We start from the raw sequence: 23186 nt of genomic DNA, 5'->3' as shown, positions 1-23186 counted from the left end.
AACATGACTTCTTCAGAATTCTCCTATATGTAATCTTCCTTACTGTTCTTCAATCTGCATGATCAAGCACAGAAGGAAACTGTTAGAAAGCCATGATCATGAACAAAGAAGTGAGGACTATTTTTGGAATACAACTACTTCATTAAAAAACATCAGTGGACATACTTCCTTTCTCAGGTGTGTGGGAGGAGAAAAATGTCTACATTAAAAGAAAATTAAGATTTTGGAGTACAGATACACAGCAGGTAGACTGAAAAGAACTATGGAACTATCTTTTGCAAAGACTGGGTTTCAGGAAAACCTGCCAGTGTCCTACCAACACTAATATTCTGCAACCCAAAATTCCCATGCAACATAGGCTCTCTCCCCCACCTCCCATACTCCACACACCATTCTTTTCCTTGCAATATCCCTGCTTTCAGGATCTCAGCTTAATTCAAGTCTCAGGCCTGCCATTTTTATCCATCTCCCCTTGGATTATGCCTTCACATCTCCTAACAGAATCATGCTTTCCTACAGGAAACAAGTTTCCCACAGCAAAGCTCTGCAATGCCTTTGTACTACATTGCCCAATCAACTTTCCTGGAAAGAAGAAATCCATCCCTATTCATTGTGCTTTTTTCATTCAGCTTTTCTCACAGTTGCTGCAAAAACCTCCATTTAATCTCCCAGCCCTACCAGCTGAAAACAAAAGGATTACATTATTGGTGAGCAATTTTTCAGTAAGTATGAGAAGGCAATAAAAAAAGGCAGGAGCAAGACAGAATTTTCCTAAAGAGTCTAGCACTCCCTCTTCCCTCTTGTTTTCTAGCTTGAAAGCCTCATATACTGCATTCTCAGTTGTGTAGTATTTCTAAGACAGTGTACTGCTGTATAAAATTCTATCATTTATGTGTCAAAACAAAGCCCCTCGCAATAACTGAAAAAATGACACCAGAACATCCTGAAATATACGGAGAAAACATTTTCCACTACCAAATATTTTACCTGAGGAGGATGAGGATGCCAAGGAAGCTGAAGAGGAAGATTCAAGAGAAGTGCTGAAGAGTGGATCCCATGCCAGGAAGTCACTGTTCCCCTTTCTATATTAGGAGTTACAGTTGGAATAGAAATGAAATATTTATGAAATAGAAAATTTCATAAAAATCATAAACTTCATAGTAGTTTGATAATGTAATAATTATAGTAATCTCAGAATAGTTTGGGTTCGAAGGGATCTTTAAAAATCCTGTTCCAACCATGCTGACATCCACTAGACCAGGTTGTTCAAAGCCCCTTCCAGACTGGCCTTGAACATTTCCAGAGACAAGGCATCCAGAACTTCTCTGAGCGACCTGTTTCCATGTCTCATCACCCTCACAGTAAAGAATTTCTTCCACATATTTAATCTAAAACTACTCTCAGTTTAAAGCCATTCTTCCTAGTCCTAGCACTACATGACCCATGTAAAAAGTCCCTCAATAATATGATAAAAAATTTGACAAATAAGTCTATATTAGTCTTTGCATCTAAAAAGAAAATAATTGAAGTTGCAGGTTGAAGAACTGATTTGCACAAAAGGAGACTATCTTAGCCAACACCTAGGTGCAAATTTATGTGTGGACATACTTCATAATGTCAGTTAAGTAACTGTGATTTTTGAGACCTATATGTTCAAATTCATTTATTTCAGTGTATATACACATAAGCAATGTATGCAGATCTGTGTAAATTTGGGGTTTGCAATCTGTTCTTTACCATGGAACACTCTTAGACAGAAAATAAATCTGTCTTATTTAGAAACACTGTGTAGCCATGTAATTATAAATATCAACTGAGACAGATCACAATAAATCAAATGTATTAGAAGGGGTAAACAAATGATGGAAACATGCATTGATACACTTAGTCTTATAATGCAATAGAGTTACAACTTAAAACAGGACTCAGCTGTCATTTCCAATGAGTTTCTGAGTATTAGAAAAATAAGAACAAATTCCTGCAAAACTGCATTTGATAGAATTTTAAATTTGAACTTACTCATTAATTGGAGCAGAAAGTTTTGATTTTGTTAACTCTTCGCCTAAGAAAAAGATACAGCATTATCACTAAAACTGTGAAATATAAAATAAAAATCTCATTTTCAATATAAAAAGATAGTTAATATTAATGTTGACAGTTCAAAACAAATTACTATTAAAATGGGAAAAAGAAAATTTATTATTTCTGATAACTTAAGTTTAGATATTCCTGAAATACAAGAAGACTACACAGAGCAATGTATTTCATGAGGAAGTAGTGTTTACTTGAAATTTCCTCCTTGGATTGTATTGTTTACATCAATACTGTTCTTCAGCAAATCTGGCCTGGTTTCCCACTGAATGCCCCCTCCGCCCCCCACATAATAGAAGCTAATGCTCTGTCCTCTATGTCGTTATTTTACATCATACACAGAGTGTGCTTTGCTGGTTTGTGGGTCGTACTAAACTTGAGCAAGTGGAAGGGTTTCAGGAACTTGCACTGGAGTTTCTTCCATGGGGTAATCCCCTTTGGCATCTGGATGTGTTCCTCATTACTGTCAGAGACAGGTTCATCTGGTCCCCACAACAGAGAACAGCCAAGTACATAGATAAGAAAGAGGTATATAAAACTAACAAGAGAAAAATTTTGTTCCCTCTATAATACAGATATTTAAGAAGTTTATGTATCCAACAATTAAAAAAAGGAATTTGTTTTCATTCTATGTTAAAAAACTAACAGACTAAAAGATTCACACTTACTGGATGAATTTTGATTCATCTGTGCCTGAAACAGGAAAAAAAGATTAGGAGTAAGTTCTTCTACTGTGAAATAAAGCACTTAATAGTCCCAGAGTTCTTAATTCCACTCAACTTCCTATGAGGTATTTTGCTTTCAGTGCCAGGTAAAAACATCATGAGCTTGTGGAAGACCATGGAACATGAGCCTGGACAGAGAAACCAGTGTGCATCTGCCACACCAGTATGAAAACGCAGGAATAAATAGTATAGAGCTGACAAAGGGAGCAGCATTTTAAAATCTCTTTACTGGTTGGGACAGTAAAACAGCTTATATATCTATCACACAGTATAGATGAAACAAAACATTCCTCATGTTTTCCCAACAACTCCCCACGCATACTACACTTACTTGGTTTTAACTAAAAATGCAAATAAAAAGCCATTCTCTACTTACAGGACTGTGTCTCTGCTTTCAAAATGTGGTGAGAGAAAAAAAAGAAAAATTATTAATATGTTATGCACACTATTCTCCTTAAAATCAGAACCAGTCTTATTCTGATCTGAATCTTGTACTAGCATACTCTAATATTATTTATCATCTGGTGGCATAAAGGATTATTCTGTGAATTGGCAGGATAGGTCAATAAAGCTGTACTGCAAATATTACATGTATCTTCATTTTAAGATCTGTTTTAAAAAACTTGTATGTTATTGAAAATGAATTAGCAAATTATGTTAAAAGCCATGCTTGGCTAACTCTAAGATGTAATTGAATGTCTTGTGTTGTAATGTAATTGAATGTTGTGGTGGCAACAGCACAAAGACAAGAACTGAGCACTCAAGAGACTCATAGGGAAGTTTAAATACGAGAAAAGTACTTAATGTTATATTGCAATAAAAAAGTGCAATACAAATACATTGGAATATAAAGTGTACCAAAAATGACCTAGTGCACAAGAAAAAAGGATCATTGAACCTAGAATAAATTCTGAACACTATAATATATGTTTACACTACAGTTTCTTTACCACTTTTCTACACATTAAAAATATGAGGAACAAAACTTACAGATATTGCTGGAGAAAGAGTGATGTTCCCTATAGACACTTTTAATTCATCCAAAGAAGGCATAGTGTATTGAGAGCTGTTATTGGGCTGGACAGGTTTTATTTCCACATGGAACCTCCTGGGTTCATCATCTTCAGAGTCAGAATCACTGGATGAATAGAAATGGTTCTCTTTGGTATGTTTTTCTCAGTTAAGGTGGAAATACCACAAAGTCATCTGCTTAATCTACTTCATAATTATGCTCCACAAAATGCTCATTTAAGTGACCTCTTTGTGCACTTACTTACACCCACAGTCCAAAAATCACAAATCAGAGTTAAAATTTAGGGGTTTATTCCACTTATCTTCATAATGATGATTCTGTTCAGAAAAACATGATGTCATAACTGAAAAATGGCACTATCTGTTATATAACTGAACAACTGCATATTTGAAGGCATGAGGTTAAATTTAAGATTCTAGAGCAGCAACACTTCTGCATGTTCAAATTATAATTTGCAAGACCCCAACAGGGATTCTAACAGACGTATGGAAAATGTAGAAATCTTTTAAACCGAGTGAAGAAAAGCCTAGGTTCTTTAATAAGCAGTGAAATGCCCTTGGTACCTGTACCTAACACTAACAGAGAAGGAAAGAACAGGAGCTACCGTTACCTGCTCCTTTTACAGTGTGGCATTGAAAATTTTACAAGAAAGGATGCCAGAAGGCTGCACAGTAAACTGAACAATATCAACTGCTTAAAGTACTGCCATCTTGGGAAAAAAAGGAATCACAATGACATCCCAGCCTTCAAAATAAGGAAAATGTAACAGCCCTTTATATGCACAGGAGCTGCACTGAAGAAAACTGCATCTGTTTTGGCAAGAAAAACTTGAAAATTTCCCTCTACAGAAATACAAAAGTTTTGTACCACCTGGAAGAACTGTACATATTCTCTAAGTGGCTTCTGTTATTTTCACCTGAAAATATGACAGACATTTGCATTAAATTCCTTCAAACTATTCCCTAACACAGTTTTAAACCTGAACCTTAAAGACATTCCAAACCTACTTCAGCTGAAAGGATCTGAAAGTTGTGGTGAGGAAAAAGCCATATATCTTCATCTGACAGACTACCTGTTCCTTCAAAATGAAGCTATAGAAAAGGTTTCAAAGACAAGTAATTTTAATTTCATCAAAAGATTTCTTGTCCTGAAAATTATCACTGACCATCAAGATTCATTTCGTACAAATAAGACAGTTCTTGTAAAGTGCTTTGCCAATACAGATTTAAGTCAGACTTATTGACTGTCATTATAATTAATGTCCTCCAAAAATTATTTCAAGAGCTCCCATCAACAGAATAAATTTCTAGAGGCTAAGGGAGGAAAAGAGGAAGGGAGCTTGAATCTGTTCAAGATTTTCAGAAGCTGAAGTACTATCTCATTACAGATTGCAAATCACTGATATTTTTCACTGAATGCATGCCTTTTCTCTTGTTTCACAACAAAAAAAGAGATAATAAAAAAAAGGATGTCCAGATGAGTCATTCATTACAAGTATGAATGTTGTTTTCTTCTCTCTCACTTTCAGAAATACATGCAAAGCATGAAGTAATACTCCTCTCAGAACTGGATAAAAGTCTGTCACTCTTATATCACTTTCGTAAATAGGAGATAACGTCAACTGCTTTTGTTGCTACAGGACTCTTCCATGTGGGCATTAGAGGCATATTCTGCAAAGTTGATGAAAACAAAGAAGTTATTATTATGAACTGGCCCACCGCAATGAGCTGTTAACTGCTTAAAAGTTTTTGCAATTTAAGGTAATTTTACAGCCTAAATTCACTTTTCATCTGAAGTACCTAGAAAATTCAGTGAATACATTACCAAAAATTAGCTATCTTGCTAACATACTAGGCTTGCTTAGATCTATGGTAATTATACCCAGCTATTAAGAAGAGCATTCCTCTGTGATGGTAGGGAAAAAAGAGGACAAGAATTTTCCTCCAAAGCAACAGGGAAATGGCAGAGAAAAAATCTTGAGCCTCCATAAATGTGACTCAGAAGAAAATCTATTCTGTATATGAAAGCTACTATTAAAAAGACAGTAAAAGCTAAAAGCACCAACTGGAAACAGCATGTGGTGTAATGACTTCATTAAGTAACAGAAATTCTATTTCTACACTGCTGGAGCTCCCAATCATCTTAATGGCACTATAAAAAAATGGGAGGGTGCAGGTATAGTACAGATAACCACACCATCCACTTTAAAAAGTTTGCAGACTTTACTTTATAAACTCTCTGAGATCTTTTCAAGGAGAGAGATCTGCATGGAAGATTTTGTTCTGGCTATTTTTTTTCTTTTTATTTTTACTGTCCTTTTAAAGTTTCCTTAAGGGAACTTCTCAGTTCATTATGGTTCCTTTTAAAGAGACCTGATCTAATCTAATCTGTAACATTTAACATGTAACACCACATCTAAGAAAAAATTTGGTTCATTTTACAAAAGATATGAATGTAAGAATACAAGGTTGAAACATAGGCATAAATGTCATTTATCTTTCTTAACTCATTAGGCAGTACTTCCTCTCTCCAAAGAACTGTAGTAACATCAAATAACTTGGCATAACAATAGTAAAAAGGATATCCTGTGTTGCTTCTGGTTTAATGCTGTATCCTTCATCATCTACATCAGGAAAGTTCTAAAAATAACAACAAAAATTATGCTATTGACAAATAACTAAAAAACAATGTGGTTCTTACATCAGGCTGAATTTTACATCATTGACAACTTAAAATTACAACGTTATTCAACATTATTAGTTATCTGAAGTTACGACCTGTCATTCAGAAATTATGTGACAAGATACCGCAGCACAAAATGTAACAAAAGAAGCTCTAAATTCCCTGTGAAAACTGGCAAGTTTGCAATGCGTCAACTTTTACTAATCAATCACTAATTAATTACCAATTGATTAACTACTAATCAATTACTTTATCAAAAAGGACAGAAATTAACATTAGTTTAGCTTTAGGACTGAGTTAAATTAGCCTACCATTCTCTTGGCCCCAGAAAATTTTCTCAGTTTTTACTGCTCTCAGCTAAGACACAAGATGTTCTGATGGTGCAGAGGCAAAACCTGTATTAAGTACTAGTCAATATTTAAATATGCAAGCAAAAGCACAGGTTGCAACTTCCACTCCTCCTAGAAAAGGCAGCATGCCTGCACTGTTGCTTCAGAAAAGAATATCCACATCGCAAGTGCTCAAAATTTTATTCCAAAGTTTTCCTTTACACATCTCCAACACTATCCTGAATCTTCAAAGCCAATAAGCATCTGGGAACATAAGACAAGTTCTTTTTTTTTCGTTCTTGCAGGCAATTAAATAGAAATTGAAAAGAATGATGTTAAAATAACTTAGAATGCTAAGCTAAGCATATAACTTCATTAAAAAAACTTTGGAGCAGAGAGAAACAAATCTCCAAGATTATCTAAATTTTAAAAATGCACAAAACCCCCACATCATGTATATTATATATATGTGGATACGTAGATACTTTCCCCACTCAGAAGAAAAACATCCACTCACAACTTTGTATGCATAGGCAGTGTATGTGAACTGCTAAATGTTTCAGTACATTTATCACAAAAAAACCACAACCAAGGTGTCTTCAAAACGCAGTGATTTTAGCAGTTATTAATATCTTATAAAAATTAGACTGTGGAGACATACATATAAAAATATATATAATATAAAAGTGACTTCTTCTAGTGTAGCAATCAGTTTATTCTATCAGAAAGCAGGTATTGGGAAGCAATTTGACCAACAGATATGTACACACAGTATGGCGAAAATGTAATTTATTAGGAGTCATGAGATACAACAAAATTACTTTTGCTGGTGATTTCAAGTGGACAAGCAAGGAAATTCATGACTTCAGCTAAAATTTGAAGCCAAGTTTAAAGAGAGTATCTCTGAATAGCTTTTGAAGTACAGAAGACAAACATTAAAATGATTAGAATGTAGTTATCCTTCTGTTTCTTTTACATATATCACAAATGGGATCTCTGGTAATTTACTAAGAAAGATTCGCCTCTATACAGGTCCCTAAATTTAGCACTTCTAAAATAAATGGAATTTACACATAGCTCAAACTTTCTACTAAAAAAAGTGTAAGAAATAGAATCCTGTACAGATGTAAGACTGTACCAAATTAAATACTACATCAAACTAAGGCCAAAACCCAACATTTAAGCTCTCCAACCTTAAAATATAGAACATATAGATGGAATTTCTTGAAATATTTGTAGGATCTAGACTTCACTGCTATTTGATTAATAAGTAAATAAATAAGAACAACAACAACAACAAAAAGTAGGAAGACTACAATCACACGGTCCAATACTTTAGCTCTACTCGCTCAAATCAGGGTTCTTAGCTACGCTTGACCTCAAGCTGACCTTGTTTATATACCAGAAACCACTAATGAAACTTGACATCAAAGTAAACAGAACAAAAACATACAGCTAAAGGGTAAGTATATTTTCTTGTAACACTAAAAATTCTGAATTCTGAAATTATTTTAGTTGTCATACTAGGTAATTTTCCATAGATCAGGATCATTCATGGTTAAGAAGAATTGAAAATCAATGAAAATCTTTAAATATACAACATTTAATTTTTCTTACAGCTGGGCCATATATGTAAAGTATATTATTACTGGGCTGACACAGCACACGCAATGTAGCTGGAAAAACTATTCTGATACAAAATTGTGAGAGAACTTAGTTTGTAGAAGTTATTTTCATTGCATTATTTTTAATTTACTGAATAATCTCTAGGATGAAGTAAGTTCTTAGAATGCAATAAAATCTTAAACTGTTTTACTTTCTTTCTTAATACTTTCATGATAATTATTTCTGGTCTTGCTAATACACTTGAATCATCTGTTCCTCAGAAATAGCCCTTTAGCATGCAGTCAGTTTTCACAACTTCATGTACATAACAGAGACGGATACTTAACAGCTTAAGTTCTGAACATAGGAGAAGAAAATTCCTTCCTTCTTTTTCAGCTGGTCTATGTTACCACTTTTTTTCTAGCCCTGTATAGAAAACATAATTTTTTTTCCAATATCTAAAATTTAAATGTAATTTCAAAAATCTGACTCTCAGCAGTGTATAGACATAAATAATTTGCTTTTTATTTCCAGCCTTTTCAGTAATTCAGATCGATCTTGTGCCAATTTATGATCATTCTTAACACCTGCTTTAATTAATGAGACACTGAATTTATATTTTTGTGTAAACCAACATAAAAAATGGGTGGAAGAGATACTTGATATACCTTTGAATAGACAAAGGCAAATTGTGTCACAAACAAGCAAAACGGTACCTCACAATCTTATAAGTAGTAATTTCAAAATACTGTTCTCAATATTATGAATGGTTGAACCGGTGAATGTTCTGGTTTCTGAAATACCAACATTTTATTTGCAAATCTACATTTAATAACAGTGGTAGACAACACAGCAGCTTGAGAGAGACCCATACTCATGAATCTGATGCTAATGAAGGCATGTACATCTATTTGACTAATTTTTCTCCCTTCTCCACACTCCTACAGTTACAGAACTATATATTGTGTCATGGACAACAATGTGTCTTAAGTATCAGGCACACAACACAGACAAGACCTGATTTGCCTATCATGTTGATCAGAGGTTAAGCTCACAACCTGCATGTATACCTGTATAATTTTTGAACTTCAGCACACAAGATGATGGTCTTTGCAAACTTTGGCCTTTGGGAAAAGTTACTATTAACATGATGGGGATGAAGGTCTGGTTTAGTCCCCTACACAAACATGCGTAGTGGTCTTTGCAGTCAAAAAAATCCCAACAACCTCATTATGCATGCAAATTGAACTCTGCAGAAGTAACTGGAATGGTGGACTTCCAGGAAGCCTTTTTGAGGTTCTGTTAAGCAATTAAACATGCAGCTTTAAAAGCCACAGTTTTCCCTGTGTTTGCAGATGTAATACAACACATTAATTGAGATCTTATATAGCTTTAAACATACACCAGAAGCTTAGGTGTATACCTTTGTCTTTGTCTTGGTATATTCTACAAGCACTCTGGGGTGAATAGTTTTTCAAAGAAGTAAAGCATAAGGCCTTGATAAATAAAATATAACTGCCTATATAAGAAGCTTGAGGACCCAGCATTCCAGTGACAAAACATATTTTTTTAGTTTTGGTGAATAATTTATTTCATTTTCCTTGCTCTGTGCCATCTGTCATCCAAAAGTGATGGAAGAAGCCACACCATTACCATGTCATTAGTGTCTCTGGGCTACATACAAAGGACAAGGGAGGAACATATGGAGCATACTGCAGTCTAGCTACTTCATTTGGCCCTTCCTCTGTGCTGTTGACAGGCTGGTCATCAGTCAAGAAGCGAAGAACCTTCACTATGCTCCAGTTTGATTTCTTCATATTTCCTTTTCTCCTGGGATAACTACAGTGGTTATGAGAGCTCCTTATCAAGTTTTCCTGAAGGTATGCTTCAAGATGCAGTGCAGCTGAACAGCTCACTCTGCTTTTTTCTGCCAGAACTCAACTGACTTCCTGTAATCCAGGTGAGGACTCTAAGTAAGCAGCTGAATCTCATAGGCTGGAACAAGAGAACAAAAAGCCTCTCCACTTTAGACATATTTGAGATGAAAATTTGACTCTGGCATAGCCTTAGGTTAAGACAGAAGCAGAATATTGGCCTCCTCTCCTTAGGGTGCCTATTAACCCAAAAGACACAGAAGAAGAGAGTAGACAGTCAGTTTCTCCTATTGTTAGAAATGCAGAAAGAAAGAAAAATGGGTATTCAAAGTGCCCCTGTCTTGTGCTGTGATAGAAAGCCTTGTCCTCTGTATCAATAGCAGCTACTCAAAATCAAATGCTGTAAAATGCAAATAAAGAAAAATATTTTAATTTCACTAAACATTAGGTTACGCCTGTGTTCCACTTCTCAGAATCTGATGGCTCCAAATTCAACCAGTCCCCAACAATAAAAATGGTCCATAATTCTATATAACTGTAATTATGCTACACTCGCATGTGAAGAGGTTAATGAAAAGTTCTGGATGCCTTGATATGTGTTTGCATTTCAGTTTCCCATGAAAAAAAAACTTTCAGCATTATGTTCTGTACATCTGTGACTCCCTTCTTAATTACTTTTGAACTTACTGGACAATTTCAAATGGATTTGACAGACAGAACAGAGAACTCAAAGATAATTACATTGCTACGGTCTTCATGAAAATAGGCAGTGAAGTAGAAGGAGATCAGCAAGCATCCCAGCCAAGGGAAAGGTTGCAATCCCAATTCAGATCTTGCTGGACACAAGTGGAACCTTGTAAAAGCTTCCCCAAAATGAAAGTTTCTTTTAGACCTCCTATCTTCCTAGGGAACATCTCTAGAGACATGGCAAACTCATGGGAAACAAGACAGTTAGTTCAGCCTTTATAAAAACTTTCTAAGCCAAAACCCCCATACGGAGTCAGCCTTCAGTTGCTATCTCTTTCTAGTGCACACACTTCCTACTACAAACTTTCCACTTTTCTTAATTATCAAGGTTTAGCTTAATTAAAGTTACACTACAGATTGACATATAAAAAACTCAGGAATTTTAAATCTCATGAGATATTGTCACCTATATTTAAACAGAGACTGCTTATTGAAGTGGTCAACCTTTTTAACAAACACCAGTTCTTAGTCCACAGCTGCCTACTTATGAGCACATGAAGACCTCTTACCAAAAAAATACTTACAGGACTTAACATTTTCTTAATTTATTTTTCAGTATATATAATCCGACAGCTACAAAAGCGGATCTGTTTTACTACAGATAAATTTGAGAATGTCCATTCTGGGACAAAAGACATTTTTTAGGACCACCTCACCATTTTTTTTTTGGAAACGAAGAATACAATACTGCATTATAAATTTTGGACTAGTGAGAAGGCCTTCATGGTATTGACTACGTAGTATGTTCAAAGATCCACAGTAGCACACAGAACTAGTAGATAATGTATAGAAGTCAGTTCTTCCTAGATCCTTAACTTGAAATTTTTCAGTATTTTACCTTGGTACTTATGTTTTCATATAATTGTAGAGTGATTATTTCTTACATTCCTTTCACACAATTAAAATTCTTGAAAAATAAACAAAAGCCACCTTTTAAAAAATGATCACATTAATCACATATATGCCAGACAGGTTTTCTGTAAGCGACCAAAACTGACAAAATAATTGGAACATCTCGAGTTGAATTTTCTGAGGTCTGTTCCTCAGTATTTCCTAGCAATCAAACACGAATTATAATTTCCTTAATTTTTTTTTTTGTTTAATAATAGGTTTCCAAGTTCAAGTTCTTGAAATGTGTAATTTATTGCAAATATCCATAAAAACAAATCCTCCTAGAGATAATATACATGGTTTAAACTATTTAGATCAGGTTTGAAAAATCAAACAGAAAGGAAATGCAAAAGTAAAAACCAAGAAAAATTAAAACCATTTGAAATGAGACATTTCAGAAGAGGACTCCAACCTTAAGACATAAAAGCACAATGGATTGCTTGTTTGTAAGGGGTGAAACGAATCTCATATCTCAAATCATTTTTTCACTAGAATTACAGTAATGATTTCTGCTATTAAAGCATTCTATCACTCTACAGAATACTGCTGTTGCTTGAAAAAAGCAAGAAGAAATCATAGACCAAATTTTAAACTCCAATACAGTCATAAAATGTTAAGCAGGCAAAAAAAATACAACGAAATACAATAACAATTAACATAGATGATCATATGGCAGCCAGAAAGAATGTCCAACCAATTTATAGCTGAATTTTTGGAACTAATTGTTTTCAAAAAACATGGAGACCAAAACAAGCAAAGAAAATAAACATTGCAAGTCAGATCCAGTTGCAGTTCACTCCAGTGACTCAACCTGATTTTACTTCCATGAGAAGCTTGATAATTATAAGGATCATTCGATAGTTACTTTCTTTTAAATGTACGCAAGGAAAGAAATTTGCTGCTAGTCAAGATGACTGCATAGTATAAAACAACTGTCTTGGCAAGAATTTCACATGTTCTTACACATATAGTTCTGTTGTGTGGCAAAACTTACTTTTCCCCATTTAGAAGGATGGTGCTACTAGATGTTTCAAATCAAGTTTCTCAAAACAAGTTTTAATATTAGGTCCTAAAACCTCCTAGTTAGCAAATAAAAATAAGAAAATCCACAAAATAAGTGAACTTGAAAACTTAAATTCTGTAATATAATTGGCATCTAAATAAATAAACTAAAACCAAATTAGTCTACAGAAAATCACTTAGATTATTCTGTAATTTTTTCCCATATATAGCTATAGGGAGTTACAATCTTTGTTATGTATTAATTCAAGAGAAGATACATCTTTGCATAAAAAGAAAAGATCAAATTAAGGAAATAAAAAACAATTAACATAGTTTAATTTTTTTACCTGGTCACTCAAATTAAATTGCAATGGCCACTTACCTGAATTGACTAAAAAAAATTGTAAAACATAGCACAGATCTAACTAACAGTAATGAAAACCAAACCATTAAAAAAGTGCATCTAGAAATACTGCATTTAAAGCCATATTTTAAAAAGTCTATTCCTACACTCTATTGCCAGTAGTAAAGCAGAACATTATCAATATCAGAAGGATTTCTCAAAAGAACCAGTAGTAAGCAGAGGAATATGATGATACAAAGTTGAGTCCACAATAAACTAAACCTTTTTCTTTCTTAGAATCTATTAGCCAAAAAACTTAAACTATTAACTGAAAAATAAAGTAATATACACTTGCAGTAAAAACACCTTGCTTAAAACCTAAAATTGTTAGGAAACAAAAATGCATTACTGACACTCGTTTGTACATACTGCTGAAGATCATATACTGCACAAAATTAACACTTTGACTATGCTATGAAAATACTAAATCCTCTATCAGATAAATAATGTATTGCAGGGACTGTATGTAAATTAAGTTTCATCAGATTGTAGGGCTTGATAGTATTAGCATATGCATTTATTTTGGGAAGAAGTCTACTTACAACTGAGTCTGCATCTGGACACTCCCTATTAAAAAAAAAAAAGAAAATTTACAATTATAAAATGCACAAATTATTTTATTCATACAATTTTTCCTTCAATATTTTAAATTAATTTGAAACAGTGCATTTAAACCTTTTGCCTTTCAGACTCTTGAAATTTTTACTTTAAATAATCCACATTCAACTGAATGAGACTTAAATAACAGCTGACAGTTAAAACTCAAAAAAAATTATGAAAAATCAAACTCACATACTAGTGAAAAGAATTAAAAAATAATAACCAAAAACTCCAGAAAGGTGAGGACTATCACTGTGCTCTGGATGAACATACTTTAAGATTCAGGTCCTCATGGCTGATGTGTGCAGTAAGTAGAAGTCACCGATCCTAACAAAATAGTCCACATGAAAGTGCAAAACATTTTGGACAAAAACCAGTTCCCAAAGAAACTAATATTTTCTTTAGAGGAATTCAGAGCTTCCTCTTCTAGAGTTTCATTCTTAGTTCATGTGTGTCAAGCACAGTTGCAGTAAAGTACTAGAGGAGGCTCCACAAAATAACTGAGTACCCTCCTAATAAGCACTTAAAAAAAAATTCAAAAAGTTGTCTGCAGAAAGGCAGTGGTTGCAAGCACACCATTCGCAAGTGTTAAACTTTTCCACTGCAGCTTCGATTTGTACTTAAACTAATGAATGACACTGATTCTCTCTGATGTCGTCAAAAAGCAGAAGCAATTACATTTACAGAATGTGGGAATACTTGAGTAGCATGCAAGTCCTCTCTAATTTGCACCCTGACAAATAGTGATGGTGTAACTGAACAACAATGGTTTTATATCATTAATCTGAACATCCTAAACATGCATTTATAGAAAAAAGAACATGGAAAAAAATCTGATTTATTACAATCTAGAACATCTTATCTGAAAAAACATATCGGTTAAAGGTAAAAAAAAAGGTTTTACTACAGTGCCTTAAAAACAGGTACGAAAAACTTGCTAACATGGAAGCACTACTATAAAATTCAGTACAGCATGTTAAGGAAATGACATTGAGATGAAGGATTCCATCTTCTCTGAAAGGGCTTACACAAAAGAGGACATATGTGACCAAATTTCTAGTTGGTTGACATTTTTCATAGTAATAGAGCTGTTTTGAAAGATATTTTACTGCTTGAAGAGACAAAGTATATTCTTCCCTTGAGAGATGTGGTTTCAAAAAGTGTTTGTATGCAAACAAGACAGCCTGAGGTCCATAAAAGTTGAGATATGTGAAATATGAGGCAAATGAATGACTATAATTCAGCCCACAATGAAGGTTTTAAAAACTAGTGAGCTAACAGATCTCAAACAGAAACAGCGGAACTATTATAATTCAAAGGAGCAACTAACAGCATCTCTCAGGATCTGTTCTATACATGCAAAGAAAACACAACTGTTTGCAACTGTTGGTGAGGTGGAAAATGAGGATATCAGGCTGTAGACAAAAGTACTTTTAAATCACTAGATTTATGATCATTCTTTTAAAATTTAAGAACTAGGTCATGCTTCTGGTATAAGGTAGTATTTCAGAAAATGGAGATTTAATAAGAGAATTTAAGGATTGTAGATAAAAACTAGAACAACCAAACCATGCAAAGCAGTGGTTAGAAGTGAAATCCTTGGCCGAACTACAGCAATATGTAACAGAATACACCATGTATGGTATTTCCCAGAATTAAAGCCATTACTAGGCACACCACCAGTTCAGGCATCAACAGTTTAAAAACTGTCTTGGCAAACTGAAAAGCCTACTAACCATGAGATTTTTTTCTAGATGTGGAAAGTCTGCCCTACACAAACTAAACAAGCTTACAGACTAATAAAACATGAGACCAAGGGAGGACTTGACATCTCTGTGCAGAGAAGTTTCTGATGACAGTTTTATCATTTCCAGTCTGTAACAGGATCATCAAGCTGAAGATTAAATCAGACAAAATACAGACTAGCAATCTATATCTCTAAAGAGATCATAAAAGAAGTATTAGAATATTTTATGCACGTAATGAATCCTTTGTTATTTATTCGTGAAGTTCTAGTTTATTTAGTGGTTACGGTTTAATGCAAGAATCTCTGTAAAAGCGATGTATGGCACACATTACATAGGAGATTGACATTATGCCATTATACTTTTTTCTTTCTGATCTCAGAATCTAGTCACTTTTGTAGTGGGTAAATATAGAAACAAAATACTATAAGCACATACTGTTCTTAGGTCATCAATTTTACAGCAGTATGTTAAAAAAACTAGCACTGGTAAAATGTTACTTTAGAAAGTAATTTTAAAAGGCATGTATGCAGATGTTGCCTCTGGAAACATTTCTATATTGCTAAGTTTGTCAAATTGTAAGATGTTTTCCTGAAATATATGTAGAAATTATGAAAAAAATACATTGACCATAAATGCTAATACAGACACTGACTAATTCACCTCAGAACTGTTACTCAAGCTCACTTTTTGGAGAGTTTTATCTCCTGGGAGACCAAGCAATACAAAGAATATAGCAAAGGGTATATTTGGGACATCAGTCCTGAGTTAGAATGATGGTGTTTGAGAAGGGAGTAGGCTCGTGATGTACTGCATAAACATTAAAAGACTTTTCTGTCCTTCAACAGTCTATGTAGAAGTTCTTCTAACAGAAGAATAACTGAAGCTTCAATTCTGCAAACACAGCCATCCAGTACTTTTACCACATACAGACATATTATTTTATTAGGACTAATGTGAATTACATTATCTACAATGCTGAAATGTAGAAGAACGGAAAAATACTTACCTATGCACACCAAAGAATGAAACATGAGTAGACTGCTATGAATACTTACGTTATTTTTTGTTATTTATGTTAAAATCCTTGGTCATAAAAATCGTAAATAACTGTGGTGTTTTCATATCCATCACATTCCTTTAAACCGCTGTTATAAATCCATTTTTTTGTTTAAATATCAGCTCATTTTCATCTCCATTACAGTTTTCATACAAAACAAAGCTTCAGGGTGGAAATACACTTACACAGATTCAGTATCTTTTTCTTTTTTCATTATTCCTGGTAAACCAAAAGGCTTCCTTTTCCGTGGTTTTATTCCTATGGAACAAACATTTTTCATTTATAGATCAAAGAGATAAATGCATATTTAGCAATGTCAAACACAGGTGCATATGAATGCCAATGTTTTAAATGCTTCCACAGGTATGCAGTGGAGATAGGTATGGAGCCAAATTAAGGGAACATTATTCCAATTTGCTTTAGGTAAAATACCAATTAAAAAAAAAAATCAAAATGTGGTTCAACACATGAGTAACAAAATCCTTAAAAACTGATTTACATCGCCAAGTTGGGTATACAGATTATGTTTTTTTAATAGTTTTGAGGAGCAGGACTTTGCTCACAAAAACTCAACAGGAGTTTTTGCTCCAGGCAATCCTGAATAGCCAATGCACTTGGATGAGAAACTGAATGCAGCCTTCTCCACCTACTGCAGTTCCTGTTGATATTTCCCTGCATATTCCCAGCAGCTGCAAGCCTCCATCTTTCCTCAAAAGCAGGATCTTGGTCCTGTTAAAAATGAGATTGTTTCTTGGCTTTCCAGCTGATGTGAATTTATGATTTCCCAGTGCTCTAGCCAGCTCTAAGACTGGTTCTCACTGAGTTTGGCATAGGCTTCTCCCCTTTTGTTTCTTCCCTGCTTTTAGCACTGGATACATATAGCTACAGTACTGAAAAAAGTTTGCTTTCATTCCCATTTAATGTACTAAAACTAAAATACACTTAAATATTCCCTCAGACTTACTGCCACATCTGCTTTTTCACAATGTTTGCTGAGGCAGAGCAGACTGCCAAAAAAAATGACTAAATGCAAGCATCTGATCCAACTAGTCTACAGTTCTGTTTTGATGCATGATACTACTGACAGCATGATGTTGAGCAGAGTGGTAGAAATAATCTGGTTTCCAAAATTAAACCACTGTCAATTCAAGCACTTTATTATATTTACCTTTACAAAAATACATTATACAGCACATAAGGAATCTCTCCTCTCCTAGAAACTTTAAATAATTCCAAACTTCTCAAATCAGGTAGCTGTAGAGTCAGTCATATATACTGAGGCACATAATTTCTTCCAAGATTTTTTTTAAATGTCTGGGCTTTATTTTCTCTCTCTGCCCTATGCAGCCCAAAACAATGGCAAATGCAGCATAAGAGTAATTTCTGAACACGAATCTTCTCTGCTTCAGACAGAAGAGATTTTAAGTCTCAGCTGCAGTCTTGGCAACGTAAAAGTTTTTTGGATGCTATAGTTACACTGTTGACTCCTCTGTTCCACAAGTAAATACATAGCTTATGGGCAGAAAGCAGTTCTTAACCACTTAAAACAATCCTCTAAGGAAAATAAGCTGCACCAACAAAGAAAGACTTTGCAACCATAACATTACATTAGGCTTGGTTTAACTGACACAGTAACAATGGGAAGAGCCTGGGCCATGTTTTGACACTTGTAAATTAAGCTACAACACATTCATAAGTAAATCAAATCCAAACCTCTGCAAAGACAAAGCCTTAGCCAAAGTATATTTGTAGGAAACACTCAAATTATCTGACCTTTATGCATTAGTCTTATAAAAATTTTATGAGTCTTCTTGTCACTGAAGTTTGTTTCTCAAAAGGAAAACTGCATTTTAGTCTACTGGAGCATTTTAAAGTTATACTTTAAAGTTATACTTTAAAGTTATACAGATTCACACATTGAGCACCCTTTGCTTCACAGTTCAGGTCCTTACCCACAGCATTCTCGTGTAAATAACTATGCTATGGCAACTTACCTTCGGCTACACTGGATGTATTACATTCTTCAAATTCAATAGGGCCTTAAAGAAATGAAAATGAAGATAAACATTAGGTCAAATTTAATCTATTTTAATGGCAACTAGTATTTCCTGAAAATGTGAGATAATCCAATTACAAATGTAGGTAATAACTGAAAGGCACAATTACTCTGCCAATGGCCAAAGATACTGCAAAGTCATATATGTAAAGCAGTATTTTCACTCTTTCATACTGAAAAATTAAAATACTAGTCATCATATAACTACAATTCAATTGCCTATGCTACTACAACATCTAATTGGTGTCCTTATTCAAAATTGCATCTATTATATAACATCAGTGAAAGGTTTTCAATGTATCTTCTTTTAATGAACAAGAGTTGTATAAGTGAAAATGAAAAGGAGAAGCTATGATTTTGAAAGTCACACTTTTGATAACTCTGCATTGCTAGTTGTAGTGTTTCCTCTCCATAGCCAACTAAAGCAATAAAGAGGACAATTTTTTTCAAAAAATCATTAAGACTCAACAGGATTTAAAAAAAAAAAAAAAAAAGGCAGAAACACTAGTTAAGTTTTGGATCTAAAGAAATTCCTCACATTATAGTTGACACAAATTAGTTGACACAAATTGACACAAACAAGTCAGTTGACTTTGCAAATTGATGACCTAACTCTCATTTATTCGATCTGTCTAGGTCTAGGATTTATTTAATCCCAGTATGAGCCACTTTAGGGAGCAAGTGTACAGAAAGCAGTGTGAGTTTCTGTAGGACCTTGTTTAGGGAATGGCAGAATCATACCAGCCCTTGTGGATGTCCAGTGAAAACAGAGACCACATGCAGGCAGGCACCTTTTCTTCCAGCCCATGTTTCATTATCTTGTAGCTGTACCCCCAAGAAGAAAAAGTTTAGCATGCTATCACTGTGCCACAGGGGTTATTACTTACCTTTCCGCAAACATTTTGATAGCATACACACAAGTTTATACACAGATAACATTACAGGTAGGACAGAGGGAAAAAATACTTCTAATTGCTTTTATAAAAAAAATTATGGCATGCAAAAAGTCTTGGTTTATATTTATTGTAATTAAGACTAAGTCTGCAAAATTTTCCCTACCAGTAAAAACAAATCTAAGTATTTGTAAAACAGCAGGATGAGAATTTTGGACTAGAACCCATCAATATCTCTTTTATCATAATGTAATTGTTTGGCCTCCAAAAGATGCTCTTGAAAGCAGAATATTAAAAGAAAAATCTCAAGTCTTAACAGCCCTTTAAATTTCAATTAGTAAATCACTTCAAATGCTAGTTTAATTATTTAATGTAGCAAAACAAGATGCAAATTCCTAACAGTTCTCTCAATCTCTTACATGTTGTAAATACATGTGCATTTTAGGCTGGTCTTGCAATCCTTTATCCTTGGCTCTCACTAAATTTACAGTAAAACAAAGTCAGTATGCTCCAAAAAGAAGCAAACCTGGGTATCTTGCAAAACAAAAGAACAGAAAAAAAAAAATCCAGGAAAACTGATGTTTAGAACGGTACATGTCTACATCTCCACACTGATTTAATCAACATTTTATTTTAAAAATTTAAACTCTATTGTTCAAAGGATATGACGCAAGAAATTCAGAAAAATGCCATAAAATATAGGAGGTGAAGAACACAACCAATACTTCTTCAGAACTACACTTCGGACAACACATTTTTCATCACTTTGCTAATGATTCAACTACTTCTGTTTCTTGCTTCTATACATACTCCCATTTCACTAGGAAAAATAAAATAAAAAGCCAAAACAACGACAAACACTCATCCCCAAAACAAAAGAAAGTAACCTGTAAACACTGAGACTTAAACATATTTTCAGAGGAATAAAATACTCAGACATTTTCAGAATTCCACCTTTTTCTTTATCCTTTCCAGCTACTAAGACTGATCCCCCAAATTTTAAGACTTTTACACTAATGATTAAAAAAAATAATGAAGGCCAAAGTATAGGTCATCCATATTTCAGATCAGTATCTTAACTTTTACTCCTAAAACAAGCAGAAAGGAAAGATTTGCTTTAACAAGACATCCAAGCTCCTTTATTTTTTCCATTATGCTTGCCTAAAACACTTGTCTTTAAAAGTGTTTTTTTTACACCTTTCTAAAACATTTTTATTTGAAGACACATTCCTCTGTACTACGGAAACACACAGATATCGTGTGAACCAGTTCCAATTCAAAAACCTATTTTGATCCTAACTTACCTTTCCTACTTAACTCAAATTTGAATATGGCTCCTCTTCCTTTGGAATTTCAGAAATTCATGTCAGTGGCTGTTTCTAATTACTCCACAAATACTAATAAATTAAGTTCAGCATTGTCCTCTTTTTGTAAAATTTGTATTTAACCCACCCTCACCAATATAACACGTATGCATTGTTGCATTATTTGCTTAGAGCAAAGGCAAATTCATACAGTTTGCCATTTTGAATGGAGCAGAGTGAAATTTGTAGCAGTTTTAAATTTCCTGACAAGCTTTTTTCTGCAACGTCAGACCTCCCAACAGTTCTGCTTCCTATATGTCAATAGGAAGAGCACTATATTTTGCCTTGGGCACAGTATTTTAAAGTCAAAGTAACATTTCAGAAATAGACGTTTCCTCTATAGTGTACTAATTTAGAAAACAAGATAGCTGTGAGAAGCTTTCAATAGCCTGCATAACAGCTGTAGTCTCCTGCAGACCGATGTCTTTGCGTCCAAAGAGGTGATAATACCGTTGTCCAGCCAGAATTGTGTGCTGTCACCACACTGTCTGCTGCTAGAACCAGCTCCAGTCTCCTAGCCAGCCAGAAGGCCTTAGGCATACATACTTTTATGGGAGCATAGCATCAATAAGGAATTCAGACAGTTTCTTAAGAAGTTTTCCAGCACTGCCCACTGTCCTTGTATAATATGGGAACAAAAGCAGCTGCACTAGCACTGCAAAAATATCCCCCAAACCCGTAAAAAAACCTGAACTCAAAAGCTTTCTCCTCTGAAACACCATAATGTCTGTCTTTCTGATTCCTTAGTCATTAGTTGCTATACTCAAGCACTACCAGTGGATTGGCATTAATGGAGATTGCCAGATGGATGTAATATACAGATGGAAGTCAAAGCATGCCATCTTACGTCCTGGTATCTCAATAACTTTTGTAACAACTACATGAAGTTTTTAAGGTGGATGCATTACCTCTATGAGGCTAAAAGTTTTCAGAACAGACTGGAGCCCAGTGATTGTAGTGCAGACAAAGGCTTAACACCAACAAGGACTTCAGCTCAAAATCTGGATGATTACAATGACTAAAATTTTTGATGCAAGTAAACAGATTCACTGTCCATTGCAACATTCAAAGATCGAAAAGCAGTTGCTTCATGTTTAAGAAGTAGTGCTGATGTTGGGGACTGAAGTCTTTACCTGAAGCAGTCTTTAGAGTCCATGCCATGTGGTAGCCTAAGGCACTAAAAGAGCCATCTAAATGCTGCCATACTGCAGTGCAGGTGATAATGGTGATTACACTGCTATGTGGCAGTACTGCAATCAAAGCACTGAAATTTCCTTTGTTTTTTTTCTCATAACAGAACAACAGTGTGAATTGAGAAGGAAGCCTATTCTCAAGCCTTCATATGAACACAAAAACAAATTCTAAAACTACAGTAGTACTGTAAAAATCAAAAGGACATTAAGACTTTTTCGGAGTAAATAAGAAGTTATAGCTGAGATCTAGTACAATCCTTGCAAAGGTGTCTGATTTAATGTTCTGTTGCAAGGACAGTGCAACTTTCAAAGTCTACTCTGCCTGCTGCTAAATTAATCCATACATTGGTAATGCTGGCTTTAACACCTCAAATATGTCTACATAGACTTGCATGTATTTGATACTGTAGACACACAGAACAGAAAAAGTTAATAAATACAGTGCATAAATGAAGTTTAGCCTCTGTAACAGAAAGAGATATGAGTATCTAGTGGGATTTCAGTCACCTAACAATAAATACCTAGCTATCGGGATGCTAATGAGAATGTAGTACTCTACAAAGGAAGCAGGCATCAAAAATCAGTAAGCTCCTCAACTGTACATAAAAAATCCCACCAAGCATCACTGCAAGCTGCAATGAGTTCTTGAATGCTCACAGTATTCTACCAGCTGGGACAGATAAGGACAAGAAGAAAAGGCAAACAGAGGATGGTTTCACAAACACATGAAGGCAGACAGCTGCTAATTGACAAGAAACTGAAGCAAATACACCAGGACTGGGTCAGTTCTTAGGTTCTTGAAAATAAAGCAGCTTTGGTTTGCTGGAACAGAAAAAGTAATTTGTATAAATGGAAAATTTTTATTGTAGTTAATCTCATAATTTACAAGACGC

General features: G+C 34.4%; 1 protein-coding gene across 8 annotated transcripts in view; it reads right to left on the bottom strand.

The window, feature by feature from the left end:
* Window positions 1-23186, bottom strand: part of FCHO2 (FCH and mu domain containing endocytic adaptor 2) — an 86905-nt gene that overhangs the window by 24140 nt on the left and 39579 nt on the right. For 4 of the 8 annotated variants that reach the window (XM_048290542.1, XM_048290543.1, XM_048290546.1 and 1 more), the window contains 9 exons: window positions 18782-18826; window positions 16973-17045; window positions 13925-13949; window positions 6434-6488; window positions 3807-3985; window positions 3193-3207; window positions 2760-2784; window positions 2020-2062; window positions 988-1082 (listed from right to left, as the gene is read on the bottom strand). In XM_048290542.1, the coding sequence (XP_048146499.1) occupies window positions 988-1082; window positions 2020-2062; window positions 2760-2784; window positions 3193-3207; window positions 3807-3985; window positions 6434-6488; window positions 13925-13949; window positions 16973-17045; window positions 18782-18826 (555 nt within the window). Of the gene's footprint in view, window positions 1-987; window positions 1083-2019; window positions 2063-2759; window positions 2785-3192; window positions 3208-3806; window positions 3986-6433; window positions 6489-13924; window positions 13950-16972; window positions 17046-18781; window positions 18827-19584; window positions 19889-23186 lie in introns of those variants that run through there. The other 4 variants (XM_048290539.1, XM_048290544.1, XM_048290545.1 and 1 more) reach the window with 3 other exon arrangements.

The sequence above is a fragment of the Corvus hawaiiensis genome, chromosome Z (assembly GCF_020740725.1).
Source record: "Corvus hawaiiensis isolate bCorHaw1 chromosome Z, bCorHaw1.pri.cur, whole genome shotgun sequence".
NCBI lineage: Eukaryota > Metazoa > Chordata > Aves > Passeriformes > Corvidae > Corvus > Corvus hawaiiensis.
This window is presented reverse-complemented; position numbering and strand designations above follow the sequence as displayed.